This window comes from Bos javanicus, chromosome 25 (assembly GCF_032452875.1).
Source record: "Bos javanicus breed banteng chromosome 25, ARS-OSU_banteng_1.0, whole genome shotgun sequence".
In the NCBI taxonomy this organism is placed as follows: domain Eukaryota; kingdom Metazoa; phylum Chordata; class Mammalia; order Artiodactyla; family Bovidae; genus Bos; species Bos javanicus.
Genome location: NC_083892.1, coordinates 39,438,157 through 39,463,409, shown reverse-complemented (window position 1 = coordinate 39,463,409; position 25,253 = coordinate 39,438,157). Strand labels below are relative to the sequence as shown.

At 56.6% G+C, this 25,253-nt stretch overlaps 1 protein-coding gene across 1 annotated transcript in view; it reads left to right on the top strand.

The window, feature by feature from the left end:
• The window catches only part of LOC133238313 (protein sidekick-1-like), a 67,112-nt gene extending 42,437 nt beyond the window's left edge, over positions 1–24,675 (top strand). Inside the window, exons 14-18 of the mRNA XM_061401242.1 lie at positions 5,761–5,925; positions 8,416–8,553; positions 11,294–11,414; positions 11,736–11,865; positions 21,111–24,675. Of these exons, the coding sequence (XP_061257226.1) occupies positions 5,761–5,925; positions 8,416–8,553; positions 11,294–11,414; positions 11,736–11,865; positions 21,111–21,356 (800 nt within the window). The 3' untranslated portion in view covers positions 21,357–24,675. The remainder of the gene's footprint in view (positions 1–5,760; positions 5,926–8,415; positions 8,554–11,293; positions 11,415–11,735; positions 11,866–21,110) is intronic.
• The last annotated feature ends 578 nt before the right edge of the window (positions 24,676–25,253 follow it).

The following is a 25,253-nucleotide window of genomic DNA, read 5'->3' as shown; positions in this document are numbered from 1 at the left end:
GAACACAGACTCCCTCCCAGTCCTGGAGAAGGGCGGTCAGCGAGCATGGACTCGGCCCCAGACCCCGCCGGACAGTCCTGCCGGAGGTTCACTTCTGGGGTTTTGAGAAGGTTTCCTCCAAGTCGGTGTTGCTAAGCTCTGGGGAAGGCAATGGGAACTGTGCAGTGGGCATATGCAGCTGATTTATTTACACAGATTATTCCGAGGCGTTTTACTGTGTAGATCAAGAAGCCTCATTTACATATTTACACAATAGGCGGGAATGGCACTGAAGGAGCTATAAATATATTTTCCTCTCCAAAGCAGCCGTGAAATATACATATTTAGGATGTACCGAATGCAAGGCAGACATTGTGTTGCTTTTTTCACAAATAATGTATTTAGCCCGGAGATGGGCGCAGATGAGACGGATTATGGTCCTTGGTCCCTGGGTGTGGGGGCGGTGGTCCTCCCCAAAATATTTCAGTCCTCCTGGGAGCCTCCCAGACCCCTCCCCAGTCATTCTGTCCACTGCAGTCTTTGACTGCAGGACTTTTCAGCTGAACAAAGGAAAACATCAGTGTTTCGCTAAAGGTTTAAAAAAAAAAAAAAATCCATGGAAGTTGCTGAGTCAGCACCCTCAGCAGGCATGCTGTGGCTACAGTTCCCACTGTGCCACTAGCCTGTGCTCACGCCTGTCTCCCTCACAGCCCCCCGTGACAGCCAGTCAGCCTCTGCGGACGTTTATTCCAGGGCAGGGCCCCCCCATCACAGGCCATCCTTTGCATTTCAACATTCATCTCGTGTGTCCTGCCTTAAACAAGGACCAGATAAAATACAATTTTTTTAATCAGATGTATTTAGCCTCAAATTTAATCCTCACCATGTCAGTTAAATTTCCAACCCAGACCATTTATACAAAGAGAAATGGCAGCATTCAAGAAATAAACAGGCTTCCCCGGTGGCTCAGTAGTGAAAAATCCATGTGCCAGTGCAGGAGACCTGACCTGCGTTGAGGATCCCCTGGAGAAGGAAATGGCAACCCACTCCAGTATTCTTGCCTGGGAAACCCCCTGGACGGCGGCGGCTGGTGGGCTATAGTCTATGGCGTCGCAAGAGAGTCAGACACGACTTAGCGACTAAACAAGAAGTCAACAGCTTCAGGCTCAGAACTGCAAGCCGGTGTCCCGGTTCATCGTGTGAGTTAGCGGCACCAGAAATCTCGGGCCGTGAATGAGTTTCATTCAGTGTGGAGACTGTGTAACTGTCCAGGAAATCAGACTTTTGTATTGGTGTCTGCCTGCGCTTCTGGGTGTTGGGGGACCGACGGAGCGCAGAGCCCGGGATGTGCCTGTGCTGGGCGGGGCTCTGGTCAGGAGGGAGGTCTTCCTGGTTCCTGGTGCTGAGGATGTCGTCCCCGAGACATGGGCCTCCTGCCGCCGCCAGGCGAGGAGGGAGGTGCTGGCCCCGAAAGCAAAGAGTCGCCTTGTTCTGTTCCCTGGAAACAAGCTGGTCGGGGCGGCAGCCTATGTGGACAGAGGGTGCCTGCTTTCCTTGCGGCCATTCAGAATTAGCCATCTTCCTGTTTTAGGAAACAAACACTGCCATAGGGCGGCCCAGAGCTTCTGACAGAAGCCCAGGAGCTTCCGGCCGGCAGGGCCACACTGTGTGGGTGGACAGCTCTCCTCCCTAGTCAGCGCACATGGAGGCGTGTGACCAGAGTGGTTTATCCGGCAACATTCTGCAGCATTCATTTCTCAGCGGCTGCCCCACCTTCTTACTCGCTCTGGTGTTTTCCCAGCAGTGTCTCAGTAACAGGAGTCCAGGAAGGTGCCGGGGTCCCCGAAGTGGGGCTAGGCCCAGCAGACACCGCAAACACCCCAACACAGGTGTCACGTGGCCCTGGCCTGAAGGTCAGCATCACCACCAGGGAGGTCAGAGGTCAGGTCCTCAGGCCTGGGGCGTCAGCCACCCAGGGATGTGGCTTTGGGAAACACGGCCACTGTTTCCCTCAGGCCGATCCGAGCTCCCCACGAGGGTCGGGACGGGAAGCTGGCGGGGGTCTCTGGGGCACATGGCAGGGTAGCCTCATCTAGGGTCTGAGAGCGGGCCAAGCACATCCCCAGAAACACACAAGGGCCCGCACGCCCCTCAAGTGTTGATCGAGATGGACATTCAAGCCCAGGGATTATCCTGGTGCGTGGAAAATCAGTTGCACAAATCTCATCATGCTTAATAGTTCTGTAATGTTATTTCCCCCCTAATTTGTAGACATACTTTTCTCCGTCATTGATCTATTGAGATATTTAATGACCAGTACAGATGAGGGAAACAGTTGGCAGTGGAGAGACAGAGTGGACGTTCCAGCGGCCGCCAGGGGTTTCTGCCGGCAGCGATCACGGCATGAACATCAGTGTGGATAAACAGCCCAGAGGGTTACAAGTGGAGCTGCAAATGCTGAGTATGCTGGTTTTGGAAAGGCAGAATTAAGCAGAACAAAAATACAAACTTTTTTCTATTAATTCGGAAGGAAATTCTCTTGGTATGACTCCCCGCCTCCCAGCATTTTTCCATGTAAAGTAAATCATTTTGTGTTGAGATTCTGTTCAATATTTTTAAAACATGAAAAATACACATAATTCCTGGAGCTATGACAGAGCATTTAAAATAAAATGTGGCCTCTGGGTGACGGGAGAGGAAGGGGAAATCATTTTTTTTTTTCTTCAAGTAGCAGGAAAGTATTACAGAAACTTTAGTGCCAAAGACACTCAGAGAACCCACTGCAGGAGTGCTCGAGCTGCTGAGGACAGTCTGGGAGCACCTTTCACGGTCTTGTTAGTCCCTTAATTACAGTGGGTTTAGGCACTATCCAGTGTATTAGGGTCTGTGTTTTTCCTTTAGTCTCTTTGACAGCATAAAACTATCTTCTAAGAGGGAAAACACCACACGATTCTTTCAATGTTTAAAGCCCTTGGAACAGTGACTTGCTCATAGTAAGCACTAAATAAATAGAGGTGGTTATTTTATTGAAAACCTGCTTGTGCCAGGCCCTGTGAAAAGCTATGGGGGTACAGAGATGGGTGGATGGATGGGTGGGTGGGTGGATGGATGGGTGGATGGAAAGATAAACAGATGGATGGGTAGATGGAAGAGTGAATGGGTAGAAGAAAGGAAAGATGGATGGAGAGAAGGAGGAAGAGGAGAAAAGAAGGAATGAAGTAAGAAGGGAGAGGTAAGAAAGGGGAGTGAATCACGTCAACTGATACCTGTTGAACTCTTGAAACATTCGCGAGCCCATCGGTACAGACAGACAGGTAAACGTAGAGAAGTGTCCTGGAGGCCCAGAGGCGGACGCTGCCGTCTCTTCCTAGAGTGCAGGAGTGGGTCAGGGCTGGCCTCCAGGAGGTGAATCTGAAAGGGTGAGATGACCTTGTTGGTTTTCCTCCACCCCCACCTATAGATTTATCAGGAGCTCGTTGAGAACAGAAGTCTCATCTGGCTCCCTGTTGGCTGGAACGGGGCCTGAGCAGAGCTCTGAAGTGATTGTGGATGGAGCCGGTGGGGGAGGGCGTGGAGCGGGAGCAGGGCCTCCCGAGGCCTCCAGGCGAGGGAGCAGGGCCTGCAGGGCAAACGCAGCCTTCACACCAGAAATCGACCACAGAGAACAATCGAATGTGCGAACCCTAACGGTCTCAGAAGGAAGAGGAAGCTTAAGCGATGACTTGCCATTTGGACGTTGTTAATGGTAATGGGTGTCTTGGTGAGCATTTAGAAATAAATAGTCATCGCGCTCCCCCTCTGTACCGAGGTCTGTGCCTTTCAAGTCTCGCCCGCATCCATTCCTTTGTTAACCCGTGACTACAGTGCTTAACTGGTGCACACTGTAAGCCCTGTGCAAACACAGACTCACACACGGGTGATCTGCTGTTGACCGTGGGCTGATCCTCGAGCCGCTGCTGTTCCGAGGCGTGTGACGAGGCTGCTTCCCAGAGAGGCGTCCTCCCTGTGAAGCATGCATGTTCAAATGCGCTGTTCCTCTCCAGATTGCCTGCTCTTTGTAAAAGATCACCCACCTGCTCCTATAACAGAATTTATAATTCACGGAGGATCAGTGCTTCAAACGAACAGTGTGGGCCCGGAGGCCACTTTTTACCCAACGAGCTCCATAGAGACTGGATTTCGCAAACACTCGGTGGATGTACTGCTTACCGAGCACTTCATCAGTGCTGACCCGTTCAGTGTCCGAGGCACGCCTGTGACGTAGATGTTGCCCGCGTTCTCCAGTGAGGCACAGAGAGGTTAAACCCTCTCCCTAAGGTCACACAGCTCACGCGTGGTGAGGCAGCTTCGCGCCAAGGCTGTCTAGCTGCTTCCTTTCTCTCTGCGTCTGATTTTCTGGCTTCAGTTTCAGTTTTGTTAATGTTTTCCTGTATGTCAGGGTTTAAAGAAATTCAGTACCTATTTTTATTTGGTAAAACGCGTGATGTATGTTTGCCGCCTTAGCCTTCTGTGCGTGTGCAGCTCGGCAGCATTAAGTATGTCCACACGGCTGTGCACCATCGTCCCTAGCTTGTTCATCTTCCCGGACTGAGGCTCTGTCCTCATTAAGTCACATCTCAGCCCCTGGCACCCACCCCTCTCCCTTCTGTCCCTGTGGATTCGCTCGGGGAACCTCCTAGACTGGACCCGTCCAGCGTCTGTGTGTGTGTGACGCAGTGTCACACCCTCGAGCTTCATCCATGCTGTGTCAGCAGGCACGAGAATGTCTCCCTTTCTGAGGCTGGATCGCACTTCTCTGTGTGGCTGGATGGACCATCTTATTTATCCGTCCCTCCGTCGATGGGCACAGGTTGCTTTCATCACCTCTCGGCTCCTGTGAATAATGCTCTGTGAACGTGGGCGTTTAAGTTCAAAATTCAGTTGTCGTTCAGTCGCTCAGTCGTGTCTGACTCTGCGACCCCATGGACTGCAAAGAGTCAGAATCCAGTACATCTTTTAAAATCTATACTTGTGTCTAGTAGCTCCCGGAAAGAGACTAAAAACAACTGGTCTTAGGGCAGGTTTGGCACTGAAGCCCCTCCAAAGGATGCTTGAACTCGAGGAAGGCGCTTCAGGGGTTTGGCTCAGGAGGTGAAGCCAGGTCCCCAGGTGAGGGGCCGAGGCCCCTGTGGGGTTGGCCCAGAGCCCCTGCCTGCCTCTCCATGCCAGCTGCCCCTCAGTGCCATCGCCCCGTGAGAGAACATGACCCGCTATCGATTATCGAAAGCTGCACCAGGCGTGCCACAGTGACCACCCAGTGTAGACAGCGTCACAGCGTCACCCTGGACCTGGGAGCTGGCTGGTGCACGAGGCTGTGGTTCAGCATCTTCTCTTTGACCCGCCTGCTGGACTGTCATTTCCAGTGATAAGGCAGTGGGGCTGAGAACTCAGTGGAGGCTGGTGTGCGTGGGGGCCTCTGGGCCCTTGGGGGCAGGGGCACGTGTCCTCAGTGAGTCGGGATAGAGGGAACTTGGGGTTTAGGGACACGCGGTGGGCAGGGACAGCAGGACGTCCCAGAAAGAGCCAGTGCCCTACACCAAGAGGAGACAGCAGAGCCAGAGGCCAGGAGGATGTAGGGAAGATGCTTCCGCCCATCTGGCAGCCTCGGCGGCGTCCGTTCAGGAGAGCGAGGCCCCAGCCTGGGGAGGGAGCAGGGGGCTGAGGGCAAGGCGGGCAGCGTCCACCCGCCGGGCCTCCATGTGGGAGACGGGCACCCTGAACTCCGTCCTTGCTGCCCCGCAGACGAAGGCCTGTGGGACATGTTTGCCAAGGACATTCCACGGGGCGCCACGGCCTACACCGTCAGCCTGGACCAGCTCAGGCAAGGAGTGACCTACGAGTTCCGGGTGGTGGCCGTGAACCAGGCGGGCTACGGGGAGCCCAGCAGCCCCTCCGCTGCCGTGTCAGGTAGGAGCCCCGCCCGGGGACCCCGGGGGTGGGCGGGCGGCATGGGCCCAGAGCACAGCCATCCCTGGAGGAGACGTCCTGGCCTCACTGAGCTCCTCTCGCCCTCTGTCAGAGCTAGGGCCTCAGCTTGAGCTGGGCAGGGTCCCCCCAGGGGAGAAGACGTCCCCTGCAAAGTGCAGCCTGAGACCCTCTGTTAGCAGATGCGTCCTTACTGTTGAGCCGAAAGTTGAAAAGCAAGATTGCACCAACCTGCCTGTCCCCAGCCGCCATTGGGGACAGTGCGAGCCCTGGACACGTGGTTGTGTCAGCCCAGGCGTCCTTGAGGGATGCTGGCCGAGGGGCCCGGTGCCCCCGGTGCCTGAGATTGGAGGCCAAGGGCTGCCGGCTCCAGTGTCAGCCCCGGCTCAGCCATGGGGGTAGCACAGACATGGAGGGGGCGGCCAGGCTCCTTTACCTGGAGCTCAAGTGTCGGTGCCGACAGACCCCGTCCTCACCAGTGATGTGACGAGGGGTGTGACCGCTGGGAGGAAGTGACGGCCCTGGGCCTGGGTCTTGAAGGGTGCAGGGGGATGGCCGCAGGGAAGGGAGAGCCTGCATGAGGCTGGGGGAGCAGTGGGGGGACCAGCTGTGGGGCAGGCTGGTTACGCGGCCTGGACCCGCTCCTGGGGCCCCGGGCGCAGGTGAGGAGTGGGCCTCCACCCCAGCTGCACCTTAGGGGCCACCCTCGGGAACAGTTAGAAAACAGTCGTTCAGGGCCCCACCCCGGACAGCAGTTGCGTCACGGGGGTCACGGGTCTGGGCCTGATGATTTTCTAGCTCCAAGGTGGTCCTTCCACGCCGCCGAGATTGCAAGCCAGGCTCTAGATGTGGGGGTGGCTGCAGGCCGACCACCTGGAGCCGACTTGAGAAGGGAGCTGGCTGCAGAGACGTTTGGAGGTCGCAAGCCGATTCTGGGCCAGAAACCACGAGCCTTCCTTCCAATCAAGACAAATATGTTCCCCATCCCCGTAGTCACATCTGTTTAAGCTGCTGACTGCGCTTGTTTAAATTGGAAACATCCTTCATCCTTTCCTTGAGTGGGCCTGGAGGGAGGGGAGCGTCTGTGGACACCCGGGCCCCGTGCCTCCTGGTCTGGGAGCACCGTGGATTCCAGGGGCGCTTGGTGACAGGGACAGCCTGGGCACCACTCACTTGTTTAATGAAAAATAAGCAGGAAGACCAAATCTACCTCTTCTACTTCGTCTTTATGAAGAAACTTGTAAACACACCCCAAAGTAGAGAGAATGGAATAAGGAAGCCCATCACTCCATCCAGCAATTCAGGGTTTGCCTCCCTTGACCACGTATAAAAAATTACAAAAAGCAGTTCCAAATGCACAGGGCTTGCAATCGCGCACACGCAGAGGGGGCACCAGAGGCTGGTTCCTACGTAAGAACACGGCTCCTGGTCCTCGGGGCTGTGGGCACCGTGGTTCACACATCCCTCTGAAATCCAGCTCATGTGTGTCGGATCTAAAGCGCTTCCGCCTGCCAAGGCTCCCTCCCTGGACTGTCGCAGTAGCCAGAGAGGACTTTCGCTTGTTCGCAGGGTGCACACACTTCACGTCCGTCCGCTGAGACCCTTCCGGTGGGTTTCTGCTTCTGGGCGGCAGACCTTGGGGCTTCCGTCCTGTCCCGCACATCCAATGCCCCCAACAGGGAAGCAGGTGGAAGGCACGAGGGGACCCCAGGGCCATCCGGCACCTGGCAAAGAGCGACTCCCATCTCTCTCTCCTTAGTAAACAGAATAAAACATGAGGAAGAAGACAATCCTCCTTCAAAGTAACTCTCAGTTTTGCTGGGGGCACAAAATACATAGAACACAGCCCCAGCTTCCGTGGGTGGGGAGCCCTGGTGCGGCAGAGGAGGCCGACAGGTAGCAGACAGGCCCCCCAGCCGCAGCGTGTGAGCAGAGGCTCCTGGGAGGGTGTGGGCGCGTCCAGCTCTCGGCCCAGAGGGGTTGGTCATGGGGCTCCCAGGCTTAGACTGAGGGCAGCCAGGCTCGTGGGCGCAGCACTTGCAGGAGGGGCCAACTTTCCACCCGAGAACTCCCTGCGATGTCAAGGATTCAGCGGGGGTTCTGCTGGCAGGCGGAGGTGGTGAGACCAGGTGGTGGCAGCGGGAACAGGGGCGGCCAGGGGGTTTGCAGGTGTCTCGGGAGAAAGCCCCCATACTGGGAGAGACGAGCAAGCCCGGGCACTTCTGTCCCTCCCTCCCTGTAACCCAGACTACAGATAAAACTGGGAGAATGTAAGTTTGCTAGCCAAGGCCTGGGGTGGGGGCAGCGGGGGCGAGGGGACCCCAGGCCCGAGAGACAGTGGACCCAGAGCTTCTTCTCCGGGAAACCAGTGGATCTACCCAGGACAACCCAGACCAGGCAGGGGTCCCCCCACCCCGGTCACGGCGGGGACAGATTTTCTGTCCATGTAACCGTGCGCCTGTCGCCCTGCAGCTCAGGTGGAGACGCCCTTCTACGAGCAGTGGTGGTTTCTCCTGGTGATGGCGCTCTCCAGTCTGCTGGTCATCCTGCTGGTGGTGTTCTCGCTGCTGCTGCACGGCCAGAGCAAGAAGTACCGCAACTGCGGCACAGGTTGGGACGCCCCCGCCTCCCCCAGGGACCTGGGGCCGAGACGTCGGGCTTGTCCCTCCTGGGTCTGGGGTGCCCACACCACGCTGCATTTCAGTCCCTAAGACAGGCACACGTCCCTCTGGAGGCAGGAAACCGGGGCTCTGGGCACCGGCGTCTGGCCGGCTCTGCCCTCACACAGGCCACGTGTCCCTTATCCTTCGGCCCCTGATCCTTCGGCCCCTGAGAGTCTGTTCCCATTTCTGCAGCTGCTCAAATGCAGGAGTGGTTTTTAGTATGATTAAAATGTGGAAAGTGGAAGAAGGAAATGGCAACCCACTCCAGTATTCTTGCCGGGAAAATCCCATGGTCCGAGGAGCCTGGTGGGCTACAGTCCATGGGGTCACAAAGAGTCGGACACGACTGAGCGACGGAGCACTCACTGATTGCTGTTTTTATATCATATCTCTTTCCACCCAGAGATTTAAAGGTGTGCTAACTTTAACTGATAAATTTAAACACATGGATGCAATATGTAAATACCGCTAGGACCTTCAAAAAAAAAGTGGAAAGTGTTCAAGAGATGAGAAATGGCCCCTTCAGTATCACAAGAACAGCCATCGGGGTGCGGCTCAGTTGCCTCGGTGCCACTCAGGATGGTTAGTCGGGTCTGTGGTCCAGCCCTTCTCACGATGGGGCGAGTGCTGCCTGGGCCCGCACCCCAGCTCTGAGCCTTCTGCAGCCTGGGCCCCGTTTTCCCAGCACGGCTAGGCCTGGCGTGGAGCAAGTGCTCAGTGAGTGTCCACAGCCGAGAGAGTCCCCATCACTAGAAAAATGGACAAATGAACGTGGGCAGAGCCGGCCATGGAAGGGCACAGACAGCGTGGCTTGCTTTACAGGAAGGTCAGGAGCAGCCTAATGAATGGATGTTTCTAGAAGGCAGGATGGTGGGTGTTCTTGGTGCAGAAGTATAAACAGGGAGGGAACCTTCCAGGGTGCTGGAAACGGTCCTCTGTGAAAGGGGCCCTCAGATGCCCCGACCGCAGCCCCCAGCACTGTAGTCCCTGCACCAAGAGGGTTAATAAAACCAGGAGGCCCTAAAGTGCCTGCCATTTGCTTCTGTAACGTTGAGCCATTCATTCCTCCAAGAAAGGATTTATTTTTTTCTGTGTAAATTCACTTCTAACAAGTGTTCGTAAATCAGATTTGATTCCTGCGGGATTTACAGTGTATGAATGGCATGTCATTTTCCCGAGTTAATGCTATTACAGAATCCCAGAATCCCACGTCTGGTGCAGAGAAAGTCGCCCTGCCTTCCCTCCTCTCCCTCTCCATCTGGGAAGCAGACTGCAGAGTCCAATCTGACCTGCAGCTTCCAATCCTCAGCCTTACCCTGGAGCGTTCACTTAACCTCATCATTAATGCCCAGAAAAAAAGAAAAAAAAAAAAAAAGTTGTCCACCAGAATGTCTCCCTGCCCGCCCAGGAGACACGCAGAGCCCAAACCACTGTGCTGCAGCCTCGTTCTACCCCTCCCAGACGACACGCTCTCTTGTACAAGATCAGACTTCCTCTCTGAGTATAATATTCACCTGCTCGCCTCCCATCAACCCCAACCCCGACGCGCAGGCGACTTCCTCTTTCATCTGCTGCTGTCTGCGTGCTGCTGGCTTTCCCCGTTGCACACAAGCAGAACACGGAGGCGAGCGGAGGGCTGTGGGGTCCCCGGCAGACAGGATCCTTGGGATAGGAAATGCTAGTGAATTCAACAAAACATGCGTGAAGCCCCTGGTGTGTGCTCGGGCAGTGTCCCGGGGGCTGGGACCTCACCAAGAACAAGGTTGTGTGAGCATCCCTGGGTCTGTGCCTCCGAGAGCTCACAGCCTAGCAGGGGAGGCAGACAGGACCGCAGGAAGCCAGCCAGCCAGCTCTCAGGACAAAACGGAGAGGTGGTGACGGGCACCGCATGGAGAAACGACACAGGGAGGAGACCTCAGGGCTCCGGAACGTCCTCTCCGGTCTCACCACCCTTGAGCTGTGATCTGAAGGAGGGGGTGGGGGAAGGGGCTCCCTGGGCAGGGGCAGGGGGAGATGGGAAGGGCAGGGGAGGCCAGCCTGGGCAGGGGGACAGCGGTGAGGACCAACTCTCATGCCGAGTGAGGCAGGGGCCGCCGGGAGCTCTGCAGTCCCCCTGGTTACTTACGGCTTTGCTTGGCTAGCAGATTGTAGAATCTGCTTTGATATGTACTGATGGACTCATTTTTTAGTGATTTTTAGTTACAGACATTCACAGACATGTGTGACCATCACCACAGTTGGTTCTGGAGCATGTTCATCACTGCAGGAAAAAGACCCTGCACCCTTGAGCCCTCCCCCTTATATGTTTACCCTCCACTTACTTCCTTGTTCTGACTGGGCCTTTATTGTGAAATTTATTGAATATCCTCAATGGTGTAAAAGGTTCATGCACTCTGACTATTCTTTAATAAGACACTGATAAAAAAAACAACAACAACTTGATTTTGGCATCAAGGAAAAGAAACACCAAAATGCTAATATCGTTTTGCTCCACGGTTGACGTGTAGCCGTACACCCCAGCCTGACTCCGCCTGCCCTGGGCGCTGACTCGGGTCGCCAGGCCTGGGGCTTGTCCAGCAGGCGGTCCGGAGCACCCTGGGCAGCCTGCCCTGCTCCACGAGGCTCGGGGCTGGACCCCTGACGTCCATTTCCTGACGCGCATCTGCGCCGCCTCCGCCCATATGTAGGTAAGAGCATCTCCAACATGGAGGAGTCCGTGACCCTGGACAACGGAGGGTTTGCCGCCTTGGAGCTAAACAGCCGCCACCTCAACGTCAAGAACACCTTCTCCAAGAAGAATGGGACCAGGTAGGGATGCAGCACCCACCCCAGGGCCACGCCGGCCAGGCCCACGCCCACGAGTCCCCCCGAATCCCAGGGCAGGAGGGCGGGTGCTAGCAATGGTTTAAGGACGTTTCTAGAGATAAAGAGGCAGGTCTCAGGTGTAGGGACCTGGTCTTGGGGAACCTCCGGCCCCTCCGGGCGTCACTGGAAGCTGTGGGCGGCCTGGGAACTGCTTGCGTGGCACCGAAACGGTGCCAGAGGCTGTGCATGGCTTTCCTCGACGCAGCCGCGATGAGGCCAGGGGGCGGGCCAGGAGGCGGGGCTGACTGGTGTGCCGTCCCCCAGGTCCCCGCCGCGGCCGAGCCCCGGCGGGCTGCACTACTCCGACGAAGACCTCTGCAACAAGTACAACGGCGCCGCGCTGACCGAGAGCGGGGCGCTCCAGGAGAAGCCGGGCGACGCCACGGAGTCCGAGGTGGGTGCCCGCGCCCTGCTGCGGGCTGCGGCCCCTCCCGTCGCCCCGGGGCCCTGCCCTGGTCTCAGCCGCGTCTCCACACACACACAGGCTCGGAGCAGGCAGAGCCGGGACAGAAGGCGCCCCTTCCCGGACGGGGAGGGTCCATGCTCGTCTCTGGTGCGCGAGGCCACCTCCCCGATCAGTCCCTGGTCCAGAGTGGACTTTGGGTTCGCAAACCTCCTTGCTTAGCTCTGCGCTCAGAAAAGAGACCTGGCCGACCTGAAGGTCACCAGGGAACGTGGTGGCCTCTGGACCCCCGAGGGGTAACGGGGGCCCGAACCCACCCTACTGGTAGAACCTGGACCCCCGCCCACGCCAGACAGGGGCTTCCCCTCCCGCCAGCCTCCTGTGCGCCAGCGCGGGCTTTGGTCACAGCACCGCTGGGTCAGTTACCGGGGTCACCGGAGCAGGGCGGGAGCCCCGGGACCAGGGAGACCCCGCCCCCGAGGGGTATCAGCCTCCAGCCGTGACCCCCAGGACCCCGCCCCACACATCTTGGTGCCTGGGTACTGACTGCGGGGCTGGGCCCGTCCTGGGCAAGGTCTCTGTGTTGGGAGGGGACATTCCCTGGAGGGAGCCGTGGGGGCGCCGTGAGGAGCCCCACTTCCACGGGGAAGCCCCTTCCCCACGAGCCCATCTCACAGGAGCGAACCAGTGGACGCGGTTAGGGAGCTTGGCGCCCAGTCCTGACCGCGGGGTTTCAGAGACGCCGCGACAGGGACGAATTCACCAAGCTGTTTGCCAGACATGCAGGCCCACCCCACCGCTTGGCATTCACACTCTAAATCAATATTTAATCTAAAATAAGTCTCACCTTCATTTTGACCTGAGTTTAGGACTGATTGCACCCTCAGGCTCAATTAAACGGCTTCTTTCAAACTGTGGTTTGTGTAGGAGCCCACATGGGCCAGCCCCCAGGCAGGGGGCCCAGTGGCCGGGCCGCTCGGCCTCCATGCTCCGTGGACGCGGGCGCTGGCTGCCCGTCTGCGCCGCAGCCGTGGGCTCCTGGAAGCGGCAAGCCACCCTGCGGGCGTGCAGGAGGAGCGCTGTGTCCGCGCGAGGGGCTGTCTGTGGAGGGAAAAGCGAGAACGCTGAGCCCAGCTTCCTGACGAGGAGGCCGCGGCCTTTTCCAGCCACTGGTCCCAAAGACGGCGCGTCGGGAAGGGGTGGGCTGCCGTCCAGCGCTCCCCGGGTCAGCGGTCAGAGGAGGAGCCCGCCCCCACCTTCCTGGGCTCGAAGAGCATCGTGGACGATGCTCACAGCGACCCTGTGCTGCCTCGCGGGCTTTCCAGCTCCACTTGGGCTAAGTGCTGAGTGCTTCCTCAGCCAGGCCTGGAGGCAGGCGGTTCTCGTCCGTGTCCCCAGGACACCCCTAAGGCCGAGGCCACCCCACACATGCACCCTCACCCTCATCTTGCAGGGCCCACTGGCCCCCGCCCTTCCCCTCTTCTCCCACCCAACACCCGGGCCACAGAGGCCATTCCCAGCATTGCCAGGACTGGGAATTCATGGATTCTGACTATTTGTTCATAAAAGCATGCTCAAAATGGGTTAAACGCAGGCCAGTCTGTCTGTCCTCTCACACACGGGGGCGTTTTGCAAGTCAGATCCAGCTGATTCGCATGGAGGATCATTAGATGCCTGTGGGCGCTAGGCCTATACGCATGTATGCATACACGTGTGCACTCATGCACACACAGACACGGGGAAGGAGGCAGCAAGAAGGGAAGAAGGGAGCGGGTGAGGGTAGGAGGCGAGAGGGATGGGAAATGCCCTCTAAATCCTGCAAGGAGGCCGTTCGGATCCTCACGTAACAGGTGGGAGAGCTGAGGCTTGCCGGGGTTTTGAGTGTCTTCCCCAGACACGCACTCCTGGGTGGACCTGGATGCAGACCCAGGCGGCGGGCTCCCTTCCGTCCCTCCCACCAGGCCAGCCGAGTTCTCCTAGCCCGGGACGCATGGCTGAGTGAGGGCGGGCCGTGGCATGCCCTGTGCCTGGAGGAAGAGGCTCCTTCCCGGATTCCCACAGATGCTTTGCGGGTCCTAACACTTTCTGGTTCTAGAAAGTTGATCAAAAGTGCGGACGCCGTCTCTACCAAGGCATGTCACCTTGAACCTGGGGTTCCAGGCCCCCCAAAGCCTGTGGTGGGCGGGCACCTCCTGTGAAGGCTCCGGGAGTCCAGGCTAAGAACTCACGTTCCTGGGCTCCCCGTCTGCTCCTGAGTTCTCGGGTAGATGCAGTGAGGCCCGTCTTTCCCCCCCAGAATTCTGTGCTCTGTCGTCTTCCTGGGGCCCAGCTTTGAACCTTACAACCTGGGAGAGTTGTAGGCAGATTCATGGGGTCTTGGAAGTGCCAGCTCCGATGGGAGCCTTTCCTTTGAACTAGTCTGGTCTCTTAACCAGACTGAGACGTCATTCACACACTGCACAGTTCACGTCTTCACCGCATAGGCTATTTAGGTGTGTGTTTTTAGTTTCCTCACATTTATGAGCTTCCCAAATTTTCTGCTGTTAATGGTTTTTAATTTTATCCCGCTGTGGTCAAAGAACATACTTTGTATATCTCCAGCCCTCTTATATTTATTGAGTCTTGTCTTGCGGGCAGCATCTGGCCTGTGCTGTAAGAACCCCCTTGAAAAGGCCGTGTTGCTCTGCTGTTGCTGTGTGGAGAGTTCCGTGTGTGTCTGCCACGTCCAGTTGATTTATCGTGCCGTTCACGCCTTCCACACTCTCGATCTTTCCGCCATCTGTTAACGTACCGAGGTCTCCAACAGTTACTGTCAACATTCTCTATGTCTCTCTCCGTTTCCGGCAGCTTTAATCTCCTGTACCTGGGGGCTCTGTTTGCAGATGCGTGTCTGTCTATAACTGTGGTGTCTTCATGGTGGACAGACTCTTTTTCAGTATAGCATGTCCCTCTTGGTCTCCAGTCACAGTTTTCGTCTGTTTGGCCTGACATCAGCACAGTCGCTCCGGCTGTCTTTTGGTTCCGGTGCACACAGCATATCATTTCCATCACTTCACTCTCAACTTGTTTGAAGCCTTGGATCTGAAATGTGTCTCTTGTTGACAGCATACAGTTGGATCATGCCGTCTCATTCATCCTGCAGTGCCTCCTGCTCACCAGGTTGTTTGATCCATTCACAGTTAGTGTGGTTGCTGCTGACTCCAGAGTTACGCCTGCCGCTTGCTGCTTGCCGTCCATCAGCCTCGTATCTCTGCTTCTGTGTTTTTCCTTCACTGTCATTTTGCTGCTGTTGTTAAGCGCCTACTTTCTAGTGTATATCCGGGGGATATTTTCATTCCCTTGTTTTGCTTTTACTATATTTTTTCAGTTGCTTTTTATAGTGATTGCCCTCGTATTAGTATGTGCTTTAGATTTATTCTAAATCTCAGTGACATATAGAAACTTTATTCTTGTATAGATCTATTCTCTCCTCCCCATTTGTGCTTATTATTATACGCATCCATATTCGTGACAGACCCAAGGATGCATCTTTCTACCTGTACAGAATTCTGTACCTTTTAAAGAAGTTGAGAGGAGAAAGGTGAGCAAGTATTGGAGCTTATCACGTTAACCCTTCTGTTTGCGATTTTTGGTTCTCATTTCTCCCCACCTTTGTGTTCCACTATAATTGTTACATTTCTCTATATCATGGACCCAACAATATAATTATTACCTAATGCTTTAGGAAATTGCTTTTTAAATCAGATAAGAGAAGAAAGGAGACTAAGTCCTTACACTGCCTTTTATAATTCCCTATGTGATGATCTTGTTGCTGCTTTTGTGTGTGTGTGGATTTGATTTGCTCTCTGGTGTCACTGGCCTTCAATCTGACCATCTTCCATTAGTATTTCTTATAAGGCAGGTCTGCTAGCAATTAATTTTTCTGTTTTCATCTCAGAATGTCCTATTTCATCTTCATTTATGAAAACAGTTTTGCCAAATAAAAGATTTGTGACTGACAGTCTTCTTTCAACACCTGCCCATTGCCTCCTGTCCTCCATTTTTTCTGACCAGAAGTCAGCTGTTAGCGTAATTTGAATTCCCTTGGGCTGGATGAGTCATTTTTCTCCCTTCGATTTCAAGAGTTTCTTTTGCCTTTGTCTTTCAGAATTTTAGCTGTAACTGTGACGTGTCTGGGTGTGGCTCTTGTTCCGTTTATCTTGTGGTATATTGAGCTTGTTAAGTATGCAGTTGTTTTTTTTGTTTGCTTGATTTTTTTTTTACCAGATTTGGGAAGTTCTAAGTCATGTGACTCTCAACCGTCTTTCTGCTGCTTTCCCTCTCTTCTCACCCCGTGTTCTCGTTGCGCACAGGCTGCTGCGCTCAGCTTTGTCACGCTTATCAGGTGTTCCGGTCTGTGTTTATTTTTTTTTTCATTCTTTTCTCTTTGTTTTTCAAGTTGCATGACCCACCCCAATATTCTTGCCTGAAAAATCCCACGGACAGAGGAGCCTGATGGGCTACAGTCCACAGGGTCACTTGGACTAGAGCCAGACGTGACTGAGTGACTGACCACGGCGAGCAGCCTCTCAGTCTGTCTCCAAGTGCGCTGAGTCCTTCCTCTGTCAGCTCAGATCTACTGTTGAGGCCCCCGGTGAATTTTGCATTTGGTTATGGTATTTTTCAACTCCGGAGCTTCTCATTCGGTCCTTTTAAGTCATTTCTATCTCTTTATTGATATTCTCCACTTGGTGTGATAGTGTCAGCATACTTTAATTCTTTAAACATGGTTTCCTTCAGTTCTTTGAACATATTATAATAGCTACTTTTAAATTCTTTGCCTGCCAATATCTGAGGCTCCCTGCTTTTTTTCCCCTGTGTATGTATCACACTTTGCTGTTTTTTGAAAACAAGAACATATTTTAAATAGTATCTTGTATTCACTTTGAATACCCATATTCAACCCCCTCTGTCTGTTGTCGTTGTTGGCTTATTTGTTCAGTGACTCGTCTGGACTAGTTAGGGAAGCCACGTCCTCAGCAACGAGTCCGCTCTGACATCACCCCTCCGAGGTGTGGCCTTGGGCAGGCATGTGGTTTCCATAACCAGGGACGACTGAGATCTCCACTAGGCATCCCCTTGTCTCTTGTTCTGACCTCCCCACTAAGGTTTGGGAAGGCCCACACAGCTGGTATCACACCCAGCTGTTAACCTTCTCTCCCTGGCAGCTCTCTTATTTTCGACAAGGCTCCAGGGTATAAATTACTCCACAGTTGGATCCAATCACAGCCCAGGCAGCAGCAGGACGTTGTTAATCTCTGAATTCTTCTCTAAGCCCAAGAGGGCTCCCGTCAGCTGTCTCTTTGCCTGGTCCTCCCGTTAAACCTCTGGCGCATTTATTGCTCCACTTGCTGCTTTCAAGGACTTAGCTCTTCATTTCTCGCCCCTGAGGCCTCCACAGTTTCCAGCAATGCCCTGAGGCATGAAAAGTGAAAGTGTTAAGTCACTCAGTCATGTCCACGTTCAGCTCCTCTATCCATGGGATTCTCCAGGCAAGAATACTGGAGTGGGTAGCCATGCCCTTCTCCAGGGGACCTTCCTGACCCAGGTACTGAACCTGGGTCTCCTGCCCTGCAGGCACCATCCGAGCCAGCAGGGACACCTGCCCTGAGGCATGCCATGGTCCAAATAAAGCTACCCCCCTGAGGCAGAGCTGGGAGCTCTCTGTTCAGAAGAGCTGACTCTCCCGCCATGAGGACCTCTGTGTCACAGCACCAAAGCTGGGGTGGGGACAACGGCCCCCTTCTCCATGGTGACCAGTGAGGCACTGGGTGGGGATGGACGCCCCTGGGTTTCTGGCTGCGCCCCGGCCCCCCTGCATGGAGCTCCTTCCACCAGCCACGAGGGCGAGGCAGCCTGCCAACCTGGTGCACGTTGGCCAGCCTCCCAGCAGCCCCGATGAGGAGGGGAGCTCAGTTCTCTGACCACACCTCCAGGAATACCTCTGCATCGTGGAGCTGGGGACAAGCAGCTGGCTGGGAGATGCCCGCGGCTTCCTCCTCCAGGTCAAACCAAATTCCTGGAGTCTTAGGGGAGGGGCCCTGGCTTCTCGGCCACATGTGCCTCCCCCTCCCCAAGTGGAGCTTCGGTCACCCCAGCTGGGGGTGGGGGAGCAGGTCAGAGTTCAAGCAGCTCAGACTCTTGCTCTTCTTAGTGATTTTAGATTTTCTGCAATAAATCTTGCCCCATTTGCTATATGCCCTTGGCACCATTTCCAGGGACTCTAAATGATTGTTGATAATTTGATTTTCCCCCAGTTAAGTCACTGTTCTACTGTGGGGAAGACCTGCTGCTCCTTCTGGCCATTCTGGAAGTACTTTTTGTATTGGTAGTTGGTTGACGAGCCAGGTAGGGGGTCCCCTGCCCACCCTTACTGCCCACCCTCCCCTCCAGAGGCAAAAACCCTGTGAGCTCTCTGCCGGAAAAGCTCTTCTGCAAAGCTAATACTTCACTGAAAGAAAAAAAAAATTGTGATGCTGTCATTTTCTCCCTGGGGTGTTTTTTAACCGTTTTCAGCAATGTTACTCGAGTGACAATTCTGAGAACCGGCTCACAGGTGCAGGAGAACCTGGCTGATCAGAGTGGCTCTGAATTAGACCAGCAGCCTCGCAGGACACACGCTGTGGCTCTTGATGTTTCTCCACTTAGAAATAAGGGGCTTTCTCTCCATTTTATCGCCCAGCTGCTTACGAATTATATCAGGGCTACTGTTCAAATCACATCTTAAAAATTATTTTCAAAATCCACAGAAACAGGTTTCAAGGTCTCTCTGGCTTCAGCCAACTTAGACCAGCCCCCTCTCACTTAATTAATCCTCTAATAATATTGGAGTCTTTCATCTTGCCAGCACAGCACCAGAAGTCCTGGGATTATCTCTGTTAGCTGCTTGCCAGGCATCCACGCGCCTTTAGAAACTCATGGTCGGGTCTGCAGACTCATCCAATCACAGGCTGGCCTTCCTCGGTTTCCTGGGAAACGGACTCACATCGCTACTTCACATCACACAGGAAACTTGAAAAAAAAAGACCCCGCAGCGTTTCCTTTCTGTCAATAATTCTAACTCACTAAAATACATCCTCATTAAAAAATAATAATGTCATATCAACAATAAACAGAGCAGGCAGCAGGACAAGGAATGGCATTTTAATCCTGTGCTTTCTCGTGGAAGCAAAAGCGAGACCTGAACAGGAGCCCCGAGGCCTTCACCATGGCCCCATGTGTCCCAAGATGGGGCGGGCGCACTCACCCTCTCCCTAGAGGAACAGCGAGAAGCTGAAGGAACAGCTCTGAGTCTCCCCTCTCCATTCTGTGCCATGGTTTTGTTGTGTCCCAGCGAAGGAAATGGCAACCCACTCCAGCGTTCTTGCCTGGAGAATCCCAGGGACCGGGGAGCCTGGTGGGCTGCCGTCTATGGGGTCGTACAGAGTTGGACACGACTGAAGCGACTTAGCAGTGGCTTTGGGGGCCACCTGGTGGGCCCACGGCCCCGTCCCCCAGGGAAGCACTCAGCTCTTCCGGGAGCGGCGGGAAAACTCCCAGGGCGGGTTCCCATTGGCTCACTGACCTTGAACCTCCATGAGCCACCCGCCTCCTCCACTGGCTGCTCTGGGACCCCGAGGTGAGGGGTCAGGTCCCTCGGCGATGCAGAGGGAAGGGCCCCAGGACATTGGACAGCAGACACCACACTCAATTAGGGCCTCTGTCCTTGGAAACCTCCCCACGGAGGTCGGCATGGATGTGGCATGTGTCCCACGGAGGACACCGTCTCCTCACCCTGACTGAGCTCACCATCAGACCCTCGGTCTGGGGGCCTGCGCCATAGTCTCGGGCAGTCTGCAGTGCCTGGGCCTTCCACACTCCCGGGCACTGCAGCATTCTCCACAGAACACAGAGCATCCCCTGGGGGCTGTGTAAACCTGATCTGGGAGGGGATGGAGTGTAGACCAGTCCTTGGAAGGAGATGGAGTAGAGCTGTCCTGGGAGGGGTTGGAGTGTAGACCTGTCCTTGGAAGGAGATGGAGTATAGACCTCTCCTGAGAGGGGATGGAGTATAGACTGGTCCTTGAGATGGGGCGTAGACCTGTTGCGGGAGGGGATGGAGTGTAGACCTGTCCTGGGAGGCAATGGAGTGTAGACCTGTCCTGGGGGGCAATGGAGTGTAGACCTGTCCTGGGAGGGGATGGAGTGTAGACCTGTCCTGGGAGGCGATGGAGTGTAGACCTGTCCTGAGAGAGATGGTGTGTAGACCTGTCCTTGTAGGGAATGGAGTGTAGAGCTATCCTGGGAGGGGATTGGGTGTAGACATGTCCTGAGAGAGGAGATGGTGTGTAGACCTGTCCTGGGAGGGGTTGGAGTGCAGACTCCTGAAGCCAGAGTACAGTGGATTCATGTCCTGGGACTCACTCAGGCACAGGGACAGGCAGGGGAGCAGAGCCTCTGGGAGGAAAGAGCTGGCTCCCGCTGCCCAGCTTGACCCCCGTGGACACGCTGAGCTCTCCGTGGTCTTGTGGAGGTGGGCCCTGGGGTAGTCCACACCCAGGTGGTGGGGGGAGAGAAAAGGGAGACAAACAGGTGAGATGTGCCACCCGCCTTAGATGGCCACTCCTCTCCGCTCAGCCCTGCTGCCCACAGCCACCCCCATGCCCATGTCCCTCCCCCGCCCTGTGGCCCCCACCCCCCCGTGGCCCACACCCCCATGGCCCTCCCCGACCCTGTGTCCCTCCCCTACCCCGTGGCCCCCAGTCCCCACCCCCATGTGGCCCTCCCTCCCGTGTGGCCCCCTCACACCCCGTGTGTCCCTCCCCCACCCTGTGGCCCCACCCCTGTGTGTCCCTCCCCCACATCCGTGTGTCCCTCCCCCCCACCCTGTGGCCCCACCCCTGTGTGGCCCTCCCCCACCCTGTGGCCCCCACTCCCGTGAGGCCCTCCCCCACCCTCCACCCCCGTGTGCCCCTCCCCCACCCTGTGGCCCCACCCCCTCGGCCCCAACCCCCCGTGTGGCCCTCCCCCTCCCCCGTGGCCCCCTCCCTCCTCGACACCCCCCATTCTCCGTGGCCGCTCCTCCCGCCAGGGCCGCCCCTTCAAGACCACCCGCATACCCTCCCACGCCAGCCCCCTTCCACGCGCTCCTTGAGCCCCAGGCCTCCCCTGTCCTGGCCGCCTGGCTGAGCCTGTTTCGTCCGTCCGCCCGCCCACAGGTCACTGACTCCGAGTCCGAGGACGCGCCACCCCAGCATTCGTTCGTCAACCACTACCTGAGCGACCCCACCTACTACAACTCATGGAAGCGGCGCGCGGGCGCGGCCCCGCACAGATACGAGGCGGTGGCGGGAGCGGAGGCTGGGCCGGCCCCGCGCGCGGTGGTCACCACGCAGAGCGCCGTGTTCGCGCCCGCGGCCCGCGGCGCCCGGACTCCGCTCACCGGCTTCTCGTCCTTCGTGTGAGCTGAGCGGCCGCCGTGTCGAGACAATCACTTCCTGGAACTGGGCTCGAGCTGGGTTGAGAGGATCTGACGCTGATGGTTGATTTCACCCCCTGTGAACACGATTTCAATTAGGAACGTTTTTTTAACTGGCTTTTTGTAACATCGCTGCAGGAAGCAGGTTTCTTTGATTTTCTTTTCTTTTTACGAGAAGGTGTGTTTCGCCGGGTGCAAGGGCTCGGCACCCCGACCTGGGAAGGCCTGAGTCCTGGGGGCCTGGCTTCTCCATCGTGCAGCCCGGGAAGGCTGGGGGGAGGGGGCGGGGGCCCTCCAGGCCTCTCCTCTCTCTGCTCTACCTCCTGCCTGAGAACCAGCGCCCACCGGGGACTCCCGGCGCGAGGAGCAGGTGTCTGACCTGGGCCCGGGGCCTCCCGACCTTGAGTGTCCGTCTCTGAAATGTCCTCAGTCGGCAGCTTTAGGCGAGGAGCCGGCTTCACAGTTCCTGGCAACAGGGCAGCAGAGGCCAAGGCTCATTCCAGGGGTGAAATACTCGGGGCTTTCCCGCTTCGGTCCTTTCTTTCAACCCCCATCATCCAGGAGCGGGAAGCGTCCCATCTGGAAGCCACCTCCTGCCCCCGCCACCGGCCCCCCCCCCAAGCTCCTCCCAAGTGCACAGCACAGGCCCGCCTGCCCCGCCCCGAGGAAACGAGACAGCGGCCGCAGAATCGCTGGTTGTGTAAGAGGTGTGCATTGTTAACCAGAGTATTTTTTAAATCTTTTTATCTTTTTTTAAAATATGCCACATGAAATGAATGCGTCTCAGCTGTCTGCAGTGCCTTTCTGTTCATTGTTTAGCTTTGTCCGCGGGAAAGACAGAGCCGCGGCGTCTCCAAGTAAAGCAGAACGGCTCTGAGAAAATGGGGTCCCCAGTCCCCCCCCCACCCCGCCCTGTGCCCCCCAGGCCCTCCCGTGCGGGTGGTCGTGCCCTTCCTTGGCGCAGCGCTGTGGTCCCGCCCCCGACCCCCGGCCAGCTCTTCGCCTTAACGGGTTTTCTGGAAACCTTTTTTCCCTGTAATTGTTATTATTTTGTTTTCGTTTATTTTTAGCTAAATGGAAGTAGCTTGAGCTGCTCTGAAAATGAGTCCAAGCTGTAGCCCCGCCCCCAGCGCATCATAGCCCCGCCCCCAGCGCGTCACATCGCTTTTGTGCAGTGAGTGGGAGGTGCAGGTGGTCAAGCCCCAGCCCTGGTCCCAGTCTAGAATTTTCCAGGGTGTGCCCGCAGGGCCTGTGGGAAGGCCCCGTGACCAGCCTGGTCAGCAGGGGCCTGTCCACACCCCCCAGCACAGGGGAGCAGGGCCGGTCCGTCCTCCTGGGGGGGCCGGCCTGTCCCCGAGCCAGCGCCTGGCCAATGCCAGTAAGGATCCTGTCTCAGGGCCAGGCTGTATCACGTGGTCTGTGGGGTCTCTCCTTCCCTCTTCCCGCCTCCTCAGGGCAGAGGGCCATCTTGACCCTCTGCTTTCGGAGTTGCAGAGTGTGACCCCAGGAGACCAAGAAAAGTTTGTGTTGTGTGAGGAAAAAAAAAAAACACCTTTTCTGTTTTAGAGTTTTGTGTTGGATAGAAAACCCTTTTCGGTTTCTCCAAAAGTAGAGGTAGGAGGTGTGGAAAAGTTCCTTTCTTGCCGCCCCCCTTCCTCCACCCATCCCCCTCCCCCTGGCCCCCCTCCCCCTCCCTCCATCTCTCCTTTCTCTCCTTCCTTCTCTGAGTGGAGGGGAAACGTTCTAAACCAAAAATCCTGGATGCTCCGCCCAAAGCCTCCCCCTGCAAAGACTAGCCCCCCATCTCCCTGGACAGGCCGGCCTCTGTCCTCTCGGGCCCCAGATGGGGAGTGGACAGGAAGCCGCGGGGCTGCACCTCGAATTTCTTGGGAGACAAGCAGTGGACAGAGAACGTGGACACACTCTGCCTTCGCGCTCTGCCCTCTAAGCCATAGGGAGCCTTGCCTAGCTGACGGGAGCGTGCCGGAATGTCCTGGCACAAGGACAGTTTGGTTTGAGGTGTGTGTCCCGCTCTGGGGTTTTGTGACAGCAGCACCTTTTCCCCAGGCTCCTTACACTTCCTGTTCTCTCTGCTTGGAGCCCAGTGTTCGGGACGGAACTGTGGGCCTGAGGCTGCGGCTCACGGCTGCCATGGGCCTGAGGCTGCGGCTCGCGGCTGCCATGGCACTGGCACTGGTGCCTGGCCCCGTGGTCCCAGGGCTCTGGGGCGTGAGAGCTGCTGGACCCAAGGGAGAACTGGGTGTTTCTGGTTAGATTTCAGCTTCCAGACCGTGTGACATTGAGAAGCGTGGGTTCCTAACCTCTCCTCTTGAGGGAGGGAAAAAAAACAAAATCACATGATAGGGAAATGGATATTGGATTGTAATCCTGGTTCTGAACCCAGGACAGGCACCATTTCTCTAACGGAGGCAGGAGGCTTGTCCTCTCCTGCCTGCTCCCGCAGCAATGCCCTGCAGATGTGCAGCGCTCGGCCTCGCGGGGACCCCATCCAGGGCCCGGCGATGGACAGGCGAGCTGCCCTTCCCGTGAGGACCACGGCCGCAGGGCCGCACTCTCTGCCTGAGCAGCAGAGATGGGTGTGCCCAGGCTTCCCCCTCCCCCGCCGGGGCTCCCAGGTTTCCAGGCCGGTGAGCGGCAGGGCGGGGCCGTGGACAGTCCCCACACCTGGCGGCCGTGGAGCACGTCTCCTGGATCTCCTGCACCTCCTCCCTCTGAATAAATCAGCCCAAAGAGAGGCCCTCCCATCCCCAGCCATGATTTTAAGGAGCCCTTGGTACACGCCGTCATGGAGGAAAACGAGCCGTGGGGCAGCGTTGGGGGAGACCATGGGGGGCGGCACGCACTCCGCGAAGCCCTGTTGATGCTGCCCTTGCCCTTGACGGCGACCGGACCGCAGCATGTTTGCGTGATGGTTCTAATGGTTCATGGCATGGTTTTCGGTTTTTACAAATTCCTGGCACACAGCGTAGTTAGGATTAGGGTGGCTTCTCCCAGCGAGTCGTCAGTCCGCATATCCAGACGCCACTCTCTGGCTCAGCATCTGCCATGTGGACCGTCAGAGAGGTGGGATCAGGAGGGAACCCTGGGACTGGTCGGCGGCCACGCCTCGTTCCCTGTCAGCCTCACCTGCTGGTTTATTGGGGGCTTGGGTCAGTCCTGAACTTTTCCTGGCCGCATTTTCTGAAATTGTGCAGAAAACTAGATCTCCTTTAAAAACAAAAACACTTGTAGGAAGAGAGGTGCTATGGGTTCGATTTTTAATAAAAGCATCATTTTGTTCCTTGTGTGCCTGTGCTTTTCTTCAGTGAGTGTGCACGCAACGACTCAGGGGTTCTCGGGCTGAAGGAATGCTGAAAGGCCAGCCCCACGCCGTGTGGAGGCCACGCGGCCCTGCCCCTCCCGGAAAGGCAGGTGTGGACGCTGGGGGCAGGTGAGGTCGGAGGGGCTCAGCTGGAGCTCTCCCAGGGAGAGGCACGCCCGGGAGCAGCCTGGCGGGTCGCCAGGGCCTGAGGCAGGCAGCGTGGGGCCCGCACCCCCTGGAGTGGACAGTGGCCACCCTCACCTGCCCCCGGCATGCCCTCTGAAGGCTCCACAGGTGCTGAAAGGGAGACTGCTCCCAGCCAGCCACAGACCGGACGCGGGGGAGGCACTCACTCCGTCCCCTCTGTGAGGGTCCCGCCGGCTCAGGCAGCCTGAGCGCCTTCCCGCCCGCTCCAGCTGCTGTGTGTTCCCGGGTCCGCCGGGAGGGCTCAGCCTTCCCCTCGTCCTCAGGGCCTGCCGGCCGCAGAGGGCGGTTCTCCACACGGCACTCAAAACTCCCAGTGCCCGCGCCCCTGCCAGGCCCGGGGGCACAGACTCTCTG